The 13,245-nt window shown below is 55.5% G+C and overlaps 1 protein-coding gene across 3 annotated transcripts in view; it reads right to left on the bottom strand.

The window, feature by feature from the left end:
* Window positions 1-13,245, bottom strand: part of COL5A1 (collagen type V alpha 1 chain) — a 169,062-nt gene that overhangs the window by 37,916 nt on the left and 117,901 nt on the right. For all 3 annotated transcript variants that reach the window (XM_046652521.1, XM_046652530.1, XM_046652540.1), the window contains exons 32-38: window positions 11,906-11,959; window positions 6,320-6,364; window positions 6,130-6,183; window positions 4,997-5,041; window positions 4,485-4,538; window positions 3,384-3,437; window positions 606-659 (exon numbers count right to left, since the gene is read on the bottom strand). In XM_046652521.1, the coding sequence (XP_046508477.1) occupies window positions 606-659; window positions 3,384-3,437; window positions 4,485-4,538; window positions 4,997-5,041; window positions 6,130-6,183; window positions 6,320-6,364; window positions 11,906-11,959 (360 nt within the window). The remainder of the gene's footprint in view (window positions 1-605; window positions 660-3,383; window positions 3,438-4,484; window positions 4,539-4,996; window positions 5,042-6,129; window positions 6,184-6,319; window positions 6,365-11,905; window positions 11,960-13,245) is intronic.

The raw sequence follows: 13,245 nt of genomic DNA, 5'->3' as shown, positions 1-13,245 counted from the left end.
CCCGCGCTCCCGGGATGTCGTGGGAAATGAGTGCAGCGAGGGGTGGCATGCAGCGAGGGCCGTGCGGGTCAATATCCTATTTACCGCTACATTAGGTGTGAACTTTCTAAGGAAAGGGTGACGGCTGCCCGGTTGTGTTGCTCTGGGCCATCAGTCCTGGCTGCAAGCTTGTCCTCTCATTGATAGCCTCTCGGTTAGGACAGGAGGCCTGTGGGCCCTGACAGGATCCAGCTGCAGGATGAGGTTGCCGTGGACACCAACAGCAGGGAAAAGCAGACACAGCTGGTCCCCGCCCACGGGGTGGAAGCCAAACTCCTGAGCTGGCCCGGGTCTGGGCCCAGCCGCCTCACGGGCCTCAGCAGCCATCTCTGCTCTGCCTGCTTGGTTCCTGCTAGGTGTCCAACAGCTCATCCCCTGTTCTCTCCATCTGGTTTCCCATACAGAGCACCTCCTCTCCTAGTGTTAACAAGCACTTAGGACTCAGGATTCTCTGCACCCACACCTTCAGAATCCTGGGGGAAGTGACACCCCAAGCCATGGTCCTGTCTCCCATGTGGGCAGGTGACACAGGATGACCAGTGAAACCCAGGGATGCAGCATCTCACCTGCGGGCCGACCACACCCGGGGGGCCCGGAGGGCCGGTCTTGCCTTGGAAACCCTGTGAAGAGAGAGTGGTCAGGCTAAGACAGCCGAAGCGGCCCATACTGCCACCGCCCGCTGTGGCCTCAGGAGAGGGCCCGTGCCCGCCCCCCGACTGCGCCTCGAGTAGCAGATGTTCCAGATTTCAGGTGAGAAGGTCCATTTCTCTTGTCCCTTTTTTGCCTTAATTTCATGAAGGTAATGAACCTGGACAAGTTAGTCTCACTAGCTGCTTTCCACTGCTGTGTTTTCATTCTGAGAAATATATTTTAAAAGCGCTAATCTTTATGATGCCACGAAGCATTCATTTTCCGAGCAACCTGGTCCCATTTCTCAGCCACCGGAAGTGAGACTTGGGAGCTACTCCTGGGCTGCTAGTCCTCAGTGACTTTGTGGTGACCGTCCTGCTCGTGTCGCTGATGTCTCTGATGCACGACAGGAGATTTTCCCAGCATGCTCCTCTGTCCTTATTGAAATCGGGAAACAGTGAGGACATGCTGCTTTCATAACCCGGGAGCTCGAATGTATCATTAGCTTGACTTAACAGGCATTTCTCTTTCCTGCTTGGTACGCTGGCATGTTTGTACCAGCCCTGCTTCACTTTGAGTATCGGCTTCTCTGCACACACTCTCCTTCAAGGAGAAAGCCAATGGTAAAGCAACGCGAGCTTAATTTCCGGGCGCATCCACAGAGCACGGCCCGTGCCAACGGGGTGCCATCTGCAGGTGCCACGTGACCCGGGGAGATGCACAGATGTTACACCCCGGAGGCCTCTAGCGGAAACTTGAGAGTCTGGAGAGGCAAGTGCTGGCTTCAAGGCCACAATCAGACTCGGAGGGGAGAGGACCTGCCGGTGTGGCCAGTGAGTGAGGGCAGCTCACTGCTCCCCTGTAAGGACGACCAATGTGCAGGCACTGACACTGCGCTGAGCCGCTGGACCATGCCAACTTGTGGTGGATTCGCCTTCTCTGAAAATTCCAGGAGAGTTCGCTGCTTTAGGCTCGGCTGAGTTGCAGGCCGTAGGCTAGAATGGCCATTTTTAATGCAGTATTCTCTGTGGGCAGCATTTACAGGGTCAGAGACAAGGGCGGTGGACAGGTCGAGGGCATCCTGGCTCAGCGGGCCAAGGTGGAAATGCCCCAGTGGAGGCAGGAGCCTGAGAATACGGCAAGAAAGGCCCCTGTTCGGTCCATGCACAGCGGCTGAGGATAGATTCGTCTCCGCCCCTTGCTGAGAAATGGGCTTGGGGCTCACATTCCTCTGTGCTTCCACTTTCTAAAGAGAGGACAAAGCCAGCACCACAGGGAAGACGTTCTGGAGGGCGCGTCTGGACTCCTCATGGAGGAGACGTCCTCCCCGGTGGTCTACAGATGGGAGCGGGGGCCTGTGTCTGGGGGGCGGCCGGGCGTGGCAGAGGGAGTGGGAAGGAGCTGGAATACTTCCCCAGCAAAGACAAGCAGCTTCATTATCTTGCCAGCCTCTTTCTGGAGTAACTCAGAGGGAGAAGAGCTCCCACTGTGCAAAACCTTCCATCTCGTCTCCTCGGAAAGGCGTAAGAGAAACACACGCAGCCCTCAGACGGAAGGCTTTCATCTCTCTCCATAAACAAAGAGCAAAGTGATCGCTTATCGGGCACCGCGCCGTGCGGCAGGGCACCGGGCGGGAGGAATTAAAAGGCTTCATCACAGCAAACCAGAGACAAAGGGACTCTTTTTTAAAGCAGGCACCAAGAATATATTAAATATGGCCTTCCGAATCTTGTCTCAGGCGGTGACTGCTTTTTCTGTGAGTCCTTCAGAGGCCTTTGCCCACGCGGAAACTGGCTGCAGAGACGAAGGGGCCTTTCCGTCAACCTCCCCGGGTCTGGTGACAAGGAGGTCACCAGACACTGTGAGTCCCCAGCTGTCTGAAGCCTGGAGCCCCAAGGTCACAGACGTGCCCAAGGTCACAGGCGTGCCCATGCCGTTCCCCGTGACATGCCTACAGTGGATACAGCACGAAGCTGGGCCAAATTCCAAATAGCTCACAGGACGGGGAAATGATCACATTTCTGATAAACGCTTTTTCCTCCAGCTAAAAACATTCGAGTCCTTTAACATGCAGAGGACAAAGTCTGTAATGGGCATTTCTAAAGGGAAGGACAAGGTCGAAAGGAGCCTGTGATGGCAAAGCACTGACCACGAGCATAGCTGTGCACCCAAACTCCAGACGACCAGCCACCTGTCTTCGTTACCATGAGAGAAGAAGGTGAAGGAGCCCACTGTCAGCCCCGCGGCAAAGGACCGGAACGGACACGGCTGGGGGTGCAGCAAGGCCCCGTCCCTTCTCTGGGGGCTTTATGGCATGAAATCACCAGGCAACACAAACCTTTCCAACCACTTTTCCAATTTGAATGCACGTACTTCAAGCTGGGTCACACTCAGAATTATTCTGGAGAAGGGAAGTTGGCTGCACAAGGTTTCGGTATGCCAGTGGCATTTTGTTTGGGTTGCAATGGTTTTACTTGTGACCTTGGAGCAAAGTTGCCGGGACAGCCTTGAAGCTGGCCCCCGCCTTCTGCACACAGACGTCACAGGTACCACTGGCCTGCACGGGGCTCTCCCCAGACAGGCCTCGCCCCAAGTGAGTGAGGACGGCCGGACCTCAGGGCCCTTCCCGAGGCTGAGCGCTCTCTCCCAAGCCGACGGGGCAGGGCTGAGGGAGAGGCCAGGCCAGCCCCCGCCCCCCAGAACCAAGCACTCACGGTCTCGCCTCTCTGTCCAGGGTGTCCCGGCAGCCCATCCTTGCCCGGAGGACCCTGAAGAGAGAAGCGAAGGAAAGAAGCTTCATTCAGTTCTGAGAAGCACACGCCTTTGGGATTTAAGCCCACGCCAGGCAACAAAAACTAGAATTTCATTTCAAAAGTAATCACGCAACAGTCATGGCGACAAAGTCCTGCGTGGGGCCTGGCACCAGCACATCATCTCCGCGAACCCCCACAAGCTCCCTGAGGGTCACACTGCTGTCACCCTCATCTCTCAGGAGGAGAAACTGAGGCAGGGAGAGGTCAGTCAGCTCCCTGAGGTCCAGCCAGTGGGAGGCGCAAGTGGCACCAGGACCCGGGCCTGTCTGGCTCAGGAGTCAAACTCCTTCCTAACCGCTGTCCTCCAGGGCTGCCCGTTAGGCAACAGTTCCCGTTGCCAGGTGTTTTTCATTCTAGAAGGGTGTTAGAGGAAATACATTGTATCTGTTGTGAGTTAAATTGTGTCCCCTAAAAAGATCGGTTCAAGTCCTAACCTTGGAACCTGCAAATGTGACCTCATTTGGAAACATGTTGTTTGTGGATGAGGTCACCCTGCACTGGGGTGGGCCCTCATCCAATGACTGGTCTCCTGATAAAAAGAAGAGATCTGGAGACACAGAGAGGAGACGGCCAGGTGAAGACGGAGGCAGAGCTCAGGGTGCAGCGTCTATAGGCCAAAGGTTGCCAGAAGCCACCACCAAAGCTGGGAGGGCTCATGGGACAGATCTTCCCAGAGCCCCCAGAAGGAACCAACTCTGCCGACCCCTTGATCTTGGACTTCCAGCCTCCAGAACTGGGAGACAGCACATTCCGCTGTTTTAAGGGGCCCAGTTAGTGGGAATTTGTTACGGCACTCTGATCGTACCCAGGCAGAAAACAAGGACGGTGTAAATGAGGACGGGGTCCTTGCTTCCACAAAGCGGCTTTCTCCAGCCAGGGTTCCCCCACAGCCTCCCTCCTTCCTGTGCCCGCTGTGAGGGGCCGTGTGGAGCCCCTGGGAAAAGACAAGCACCTCCAGAGGGGCCAAGCCAAGCCGCCCAACCAGGAAAATGGGTTACTTACAGGGGGGCCCTTTGGTCCAGGAAACCCCGTGGGTCCTTGGGGTCCGTTGGGTCCCTAGGGACAGAAAACGGCCAGTTTGAGGAAGACATCCTCTCCTCGCATGTGGGAGCCTGGCAGCTCCCAGGACCTTGTCTTCATTTATTCCAGCCCCCGCCCTCACTGATCCGAAAAAGAGGTCCAGTCAGGGGCGCCGAAGAGGCCAGGTCCCAGAGCAAGGTCCCTCGGGGCAGCATGGGGCTGAGGATCCAATTTCCCGACATCTCAGCCACTCTCAAAACCCAAGACCAGGGCCAAGGGGATGGGGCCATGGTCTTCAACCAGCAGAACGCTCGACTCCCAGGGAAGGCTACCACTGACCCACCTTCAGATTTTAGGAAACCCTCTCCTTCAGCGGGGTCAAAAGCATGCCTCCCTCTCCTCAGCCCACCCCAGGAAGAACTGGGGAGGGGACACATAAGGCAGCCTGCTTTCCTGAGGATGTTCACAATGGCCCCGGTGTTCATGATGCTCACCCGTTCACCTGGAGGGCCGGCCGGACCATCACCTCCAGAGTTGCCCTAGGGAGAGAGAGAGCGGGAAAGGCTTGTTACTCAGTGCCTTTGTACTATTGTGATTTTTGACGAGAAGACTCTGGCCCACGACATCATCAGAACTTCAGGGTCACATCCCACAGGTGCACACTGCTCTACACCACCCAGATTCCCAGCCAAGAGCAGAGAGCACTAGCTGCTGATCCGTGGCCCCCCAAGGTCGCCTGTCCCCTAGCCACTGCACGCTATCACTGATATCAACCGGGCTGTGACATTTGCCGGAGGAGAAGAGTCTCCCGCAGCGGTACAAAGACTGCGGGGCAAACAAGAAATGCGTCAAAAACTCACAAGAAGACAGGACACAGGGATCTGTTCCAGGGCCCACCCGACACGAGGCCGTAGCTGTGCCGCGCTGTGCCGCGACGTTATCACCTCCGGCAGGTGAGTGTTAAGTCGGTTTATAGGGGACGCGTCATGCACCCCAGAGCTCAGCACAGAAGAACGGATTGCAGCTTCCAGGGTGGGACATCGGGTTAGCCGTGGGGCAGGCCAGCTCTGCACCTCGGCCAACCAGAAGGCCCCTCTCCTTGGTGGGAGCAAACTTTGGAACTACATCCTGGACAGGGCAGGAAGACCCTGCCTGGCTGAGGCTGTTTCTACACTGCCAGTCGGAGGAGTTTGTGCCAAAGACCCTCGGATGAGACGAGAGCATGGGTGAGGCAAGCTCCGGCACTCACCCACGGCAGAAAGAACTTTCTTTAGGTTCCTGGCAAAGATTTCTCTGCAGTTCCCAAGAAGAGAAATAAGCCCTGCCCACCAGAGCCGGATGGGACATTTGTCCAAAGTCCAGCCAGTCCTGGCCTCTTAGGGCCACGGGGCTGTGGACTTGAAAGTTCCAATGTGGGGTGGCCGGTCTGCCCCTGCCCTGCAGGGAGCCACAGCCACGTGGTTCAACATGATCTAAGTCATCCAAGGCTGCTGGGGGACCGGCTCCTTCTTAAACACTCCCAAGAAAACATCTTTCTTTTTTTTTTCAAATGAAAAAGGCCACGGATCCCGTTCAGGTGCTTGGCTTGCAACTTTGGTTCCGGCCACAGAGGAGACCGAAAACGTACCTTGGGGCCAGGCTTCCCAGTGATGCCCCGGGGGCCTCTTTCACCCCGCGGACCCTGGACAGATGGGAGAGAAGAAAGGTCAGCTCTAATCCTCCAGACTCCTAGAGACCTCCTTCCCCTCCCACCTGGCATGCGCCCTACAACGTGCTCCCGATTCTGGAAGGCGGCCCTTAAGCCAAAGGGTGGTTACCGTTGGGCCTCGTTGTCCCCGTGGTCCGGGCTTCCCAGGTGTGCCCTAGAGTCAGAGAAGAAGGGGCCTGGTCAGTCACTCTAGACAAACCTGTCACTGCCTGGGTGGCGGCCCTCTCCTGGCTCATGGAGAGACCGCTTGACATCAGAAGCTAGAAGGACCAATCTTCTTATCTTTGTTTTAACGGGCGATTTCTCAGGGCGAGAGAATTCGCTGCGCAGTCAATACACAGAGCTTCGTATTCCTGCACAAGGCCTGTTGAGACCCAATTTCCTTCCTGCAGCCTGACAGATGCTTACCACTGTTATCTGGTTTTCGCTCCTCAAAGGATCTCACCTCCCTCTCCCCTCCTCTCTCCAGCCCTCCCTCTGCATCTCTCTCTGCCTCTCTCTCACAGCAGGGGAGGAAATCATTATTGCAAGAAAAGAGAAGAAAGTCAACCCGTTTCATACATAATTTACTTTTGCTACAGTTAAGAATATTAGCCATTAAATTTTCAACAGGCTCTGAGACGAGCAAACTTGCAATTTAATATATAAATCATATATATATGATATATGAAACCCCAGAGTCGTTTGCTTTTCTTCTAATAGAATCTAGACTCCTTTTTCTGTTGCTTGTTGTTTTGCATTTTCCAAACCACAGAAAACAAATGCACCCTGTTTTGTTTTTTTTTTCCGAAGCAAAGATATAATAGCTGGTAAATGCAATTCAGCTACAGCATGTGGAAGTAAGGGACTGAAGGCGGCCCCTGCATCCCCACCACTTCTCGGCGCATTTTCTGGAATTTTATTCTGCTTCCTAATGATAAAGCCAAGATGGATCTGATAAATTTGCTCTCACCGTCTTTCATTCATTGGCTGCCAGAATCAAAATTGCTTTCCCGAGTCTCGCATTTTGAAATGAATTTAATAAAACCGCTCATGATGATGAGGTAATTAGCTTCCTTTTTAACAACGTACTCTGGTTCCACTGCTTTAATTATACGGCAATATCTTTTGGCTTCAAATAAATATTTGCATACAAAAATTAATGAAACATCTGCTTTCTTCAAATGATGGACTTTTACCCATGGAGACACCAGGACCGGCCCTGGTTACTTCTTGGTCTTTGTGGGTGCGTGCAGCTGCCAGGTTTCCTCACGCCCACCCTCCACCAAAACCCACCCGCTCGGCCCTGACCTAGCACCACCAGGACGCGGACTGTCGTAGTCTTGCAATCTAACTAACCGCACCCGAGGCACAGGGAGCAGAAGGGAGCCCCAGCCGCAAATTCCATCTGGGCCGCCAGGGTGGCACCTTGCCCACCAGTTTTCTTGGTAAATGAACCCAAGCCAGCGCTTCGGGTCCCGGTGACTGACTGTTGTACAGAAAGTGCCCTCACCCGCAGTCTCCTTAGCGAAGTGCCGTGAGCACCTGTCCTCGCGTCCTCACGGGGAAGGCACAGGCAGGCCCAGAAATATCTCACTTTAACCGAGAAACCAAATGCAGGTGGGAGGCACTTCGGGTTGCCGGTGGTGTTTTACAGGGCTTGGCTCTTCCTGGGCGGTCACGCCCAGTGTCCTAGCACCTAAAAGCATCCATCTGACCAGAATATCCAAAAGGAGACTAAAAAGATCTCTGTGGAGGAGTGCAGCCCACCTGCTCTCTTCCTGTTCACTCCCCACCCAGGGACCAGAGCCACTTAAAGCATCTCCCATCGTACTCCCCCGAGGAAACCCTGCAGCGGGTCCCCACCACTTTGGGATAAAGAGCTGGCCCTGAAAGAGCACAAGGCCCCTGCCAGGCTCTGGTGTCGCCACCCCCTCCTGACAGCCGCATCCCTTGCCCAGGCCTTGGCTTGCACGGCTCAGTCACACACCAGCCGTCCGTCCCTTCCTCTCTCTTCCTCCCCCACCACAGCCCTGTCCACCCTCCCCACCTCACCTGTCCAGCTTCTGTCCCTTCGTCATGTCCCACAGAATGTCACTGCCCCCAGGAAGCCTTCCCTGACTGCCCGGGTTAGGCTCTGGTTCCCGTGAAAACTCTACCTGATTCACCCTGCCCTCTTTCCTCACGCTCATCACTCTTGAGAGCCGGTCGCCAGGTACCCTCCCTGGACGGCAGGGGCCCCAGGGCCGGGGGCTCTGCAGGCACTTTAGGAGCATTTGCTGTCACCAAATGAAACCCCAGCCACTCTGAATTCCAAAGCCAAGGGCAAGATGAGGACAGCCACCCCAGTGGTGCTTGGGGGCTCATCAGGTCCCCGAGGCTCAGAGGACGAACCCGTGTCCGGATGCTTTACTTGGTGGACCAAAGAGGACAGGCCCCTCTGCAAGGACCCCAGCGCCCGGCCCCCTGCGGACAGCTGTCAAACTGCGAAGGGCCAGCCCAACTTAGCGGCCCCCATCCTTCGTCACTCGCCAAGCTTGGTAGAAAGCAGTGCCATCATCAAGGAAGTCGCCCCAGTATTTCAACAGTTGGTTGTGCAGTGACAGCTGCTCTCGGCTCCTGAACAGGAGGCTCGGGTTCGTCTTGACGGGGAGGCAGACAGTGGCTCCATCTCATGGTGTGTCGAGCCCCATGGCTGCACTCGAGAGGAAGGACGGCCTGAAGTCCACACCGTGTGTCCGGCCAAGAGCACGAAGCAGAGCGGAGCGGACTGAACATTGTCGACCGGGCCAGACGCTAGATGCCTGAGGTGAGAGGGCTGCACTCGTGGCTGGGCGCTCGGCGCCTGCAGGATGCCTGGCACGTCTGCACTAGACTTCAGTTTGGTGTTTGGTCTCCAGACTTTGTCCCTGAAGATGGAGTCACGGGAAGAATGGGGTGCAGGAGGCCCCGAGGAGCATCTGTGCCAACTCTGGACTCCCATCTCGTGGCCCCTCAGTGGTCAGCTCAGCGGAGCCGTCCTCCTCGTGGTCAGTGGTCAGGCGCCACCAGCACGGAGGCCACAGGAATTCTGTTTCTCATCACCTTCCCCACTTTCACATGCAAATTTCAATAATTTCCATTTGGAATTTTAGATGCAGCCAGTGCCTTCAGTGAAGTGGCGAAACTTGACCAACTCAAGGGACGGCCCTGAATCAGGCCCTGGGGACCTGAGCCCTCCTCCCCACCCCCACCCCACGCCCCGGGCCCCACCCTCTCGCTCCATCCTCTGCCCTCTGACCCCACTCAGGCATCTGCAAGGCCTGCCCTGCCTCCTCCGCCGGCTGTCCCTGGCCCCTGCCTACAATCGCAGTGGCCCCCAGAACCCCAGCCCCCGCCGTCCTGCTTCATTTTTCCCCACAGCACGGGCCACCCTCCGTTGCGCTACTTTACTTATATTTATTTGTTCATCGTCCCGCCTGTAGCAGGTGAGCTCCTGAGGGCAGGGATGGGGTTTCTCCTGCTGGGTCCCCAGGGCTGGAAGAGCCCCTGGGCCCTAGGGGCAGAAGAGAATGGACGGACACAGTGACATGATTCAAAGAACCACACTGTCACTTGGTTTGAAAGGACGGTGAGAGCGCAGGCCCGGTCCTAACCCTGGGCAGTTCGAAGCCACCGGGCATGGCTGGGGACGGTCACAGCTCCCTCTGGAGGCCTCTTCCCTCCCATGGGGAAGATTCCAGAATAAAGGCCTCTCTCTCAGAAGGGGAGGACGGCAGATGTGCTGCAGGTCCAGAGCCTCGCAACCCTCCTGCAGGGGCAGGGACGCGGGCTCTCACTCGGCGGCACTGTGGGGACCGGGCCGTGGGAGCCCGTGAGCCGAGGACTGAGTGGTCCGGGCCTCGGATCAGGGTCTCGTCCTTCTGCCTGATGAACCTGCGGCAGTGAGCTTGGGCCCTACGAGCTGGGTAACCGCGCTTCCCGGGACAGACGTGGCCATTTCCCCGAGGCTCCAAGGCCTCTGCTCGCCTCCAGGCCCCCAGCACCCAGGACGGGCTCAGGCAACTGCCCCCACCAGGAGCAGACGTGCACTCCACTTATATTTGGCCATTGCCCAAACCTTTCCCTTTTGTAAAGTCAACACCTGTGTCATCTCCCCTCTAAGTGCCAGCGGTCCCTCACCCACTGAGGTGGCCACCAGATACATACACGGCCACACGCAATCTGGAAAATCCCTATAAATTCCCAAAGTAGATGTTTCCTCGGGTTGCCGTCTATGCTTCAGGTCCTGGGAACCACATGCAATGTCACACCAAGAGCAGCCCTGGCCCCACGCTCCCCTGCTTTCCAACCACCTCTGCTTTCAACGGGGCCCCTGGTGACCCACGGTGCTGATGCGCTGGGACAATGGCCCATGGGGGCTGCGGGTATCCAGGCACCTGTCCAACCTTCTCAGCTCAGAGGTGGGGAGGCTGAGAAGGGAGAGGGGCTCAGACCAGAGTACCGGCCCAGATAGATACATGGACAGACAGAGACAGAAGGAAGAGCCAGACAGGTAGATACATGACAGACAGACACACAGACAGACACAGACATAGACTCAGACCCAGACATAGCAGCACTATAGATACGATGTCCACACAGATACACAGATACAGATACATACGCAGATCAGATCCAGATGCAGATACAGACAGACAGACGGCTAACAGTCTCCCTGTGTTTATGCTGTTGATTGGCACTCAGAACACTTCCCGTTCTCCTACGTGAACCTGGCAGACACAGTTGTCCACACGGCTGGAAGTCTTTCTCCCTGCTTTCAAGAGAGCTCACCATCTCTGCTTAAACACGGTAACGTGAGCTTGGAGCGAGCCGTCTGAGGAGGCACAGCCCAGCCGTCTGAGCCAGCCTGGGGCCGAGCCAATGGGCTGGGTCCGTCACAGCACGTGCAAGAGCTGCAGTCCTCCTGAGGCCCGAGGTCCTCCCCGGGCCTGCTGTGCAGAAGGGGCCCTGCACGCACCCCACAGACCGGCCGCTCTGTCCCCCACATGCCTGGGGACAAGATCGGCTCAGAGTCGAAGGCCCAAGATGACCATCTTGATCCCGTTTTCCTGAGTGGCGATGTTCAGGCACCATCATGTGATTTCCTTAATCAGAGGCCGGGGCAGTCCTTGCTGGAAGGCCTGGGCCAGCGAGGACTCAGGAAGGTGGGGGAACACGATTCCCCCAGCCCGGCCCTGTGGAACACCTGTGTTCATGGCGACAACAAGGGAACAAGTGCATCACACCCAGGTGGGTGTTCTGTGACAACGGCAGCTTGGGAACAACAAGGGAGGGAAGCTTCCCGCATTGGGAGTTAGTGAGATATAAAATAAAACTCCTACTTTTCCCTTCCTTATAAAATTGGCCTGGAGGAAATGTCACTTGGGTAGAAAGAGAAGAATCTGGGTTTCGCTAATGACCTGCTGAGATGGTGGCGTTTATCAGAAAGCTCTATGTTCCTACGTGCTTTCCTTTCCCGCCTGCTGCCCCTTCCTGTCGCATCACCACCCAGCCCAGCGTTCAGGAAAAGTCACCAGCGCTTAGTGCTAAAGGCCACGAGCTTAAAGTCAGCCATCTGGAGAGGAGTTCTGGCAGCAAAGTGGGTGAGAAATAAACAGGACATACTGGAGGATATTCCTGCTAAATCCCCAGGCAGCAGAACAAGCTGTCTGCCCAGAGGTCAGGCTGTGCTTACCCTGCCACCCTTCTCTCCGTTGGCACCGGGAAATCCAGGAAATCCAATAGAACCCTGAAAGAGAGTTAATTAAGGAAGAAGCGTGAAAACTGGGCCAGCAGGACAAGCTGTGCTGCATGTGCCAGCTGCAGGAGGAGTGTGTTAGAGTTCACAGGCTCTGTCACAAACTCCACTCATCCACACACCCATCTGCCCATCCATCCATCCACCCATCATCCATCCACCCACCCATCATCCATTCATCCACCCACCATCCATCCATCCACCCACCCATCATCCATTCATCCACCTACCATACATCCATCCATCCACCCATCCACCTACTGTCCATCCAACCACCATCCATCCATCCATCCATCTGCCCACCATCCTCTCATCTACCCATCCATCAATCCATCCATCCATCCATCCACCCACCTACCTACTGTCCATCCATCTACCCACTGACCATCCATCCATCCATCCATCTATCCATCCACTATCCATCCATCCAACTACCCACTCACCCATCTGCCCACCCATCCACCCATCCACTATCCATCCATCCACCCACCTACCCATCTATCCATCCATTAATCCACCCACTCACCCACCATCCGTCTATCCACCCAATTATTCATCCATCCATCCACCCACCCTCTCATCCACCAACTCATCCACCCATCCACTATGCATCAATCCACACATCCACCCATCCACCCACCCACCCACCGTCCATCCATCCATCCATTCATCCATCCATCCATCCATCCACGCACCAACCCATCCACCATCCACCCTTCCACCCATCATCCACTCAATAAATACTTCCTGAGCATCTCACAGAGTCCAAATCTAAAAACCAAAACTGAGTCTTAACCATGGCTCCCCTTTCTCCCTCTCTATACCCTCTCTTCACACACTCACGTCTACAAAATGGCGGTACTTTGGGAGAAAAGGGAATGCATACGACTAAGATTAACTGGAGATGACATATGAAGCTCACATTTAGGACAGTTTGTTTATTGCTCCTTGTTGTCATGTTTCGTTACTTTCCCAGAACACCTCTAAATAAAGCATGGCGGTTTGTAAAGTCAGAAATGAATGCAAATTCATGCACCAACTGTAGCCTTTAACAGCTCTTTAATTCTAGAAATCAATGAGGTGCACAGAGACAGAAAATGAACCTAAGGACTTTGATTTGGCGACTATCTAAACACCTCCTGTGTGAGCTCCCCGTGACACGGTCGGAGGCACCTCACCCGCCCACGGAGGTGCTTACTATCTTCAGCAAGTCTCTACTCTCCATGTGGCTTAAAATCCTGACCTGAATGTATGCCTAGACCTTGAAAAGTCTGCCA

Source organism: Equus quagga, chromosome 1 (genome assembly GCF_021613505.1).
Source record: "Equus quagga isolate Etosha38 chromosome 1, UCLA_HA_Equagga_1.0, whole genome shotgun sequence".
Classification (NCBI taxonomy): Eukaryota; Metazoa; Chordata; class Mammalia; order Perissodactyla; family Equidae; genus Equus; species Equus quagga.
This window is presented reverse-complemented; position numbering and strand designations above follow the sequence as displayed.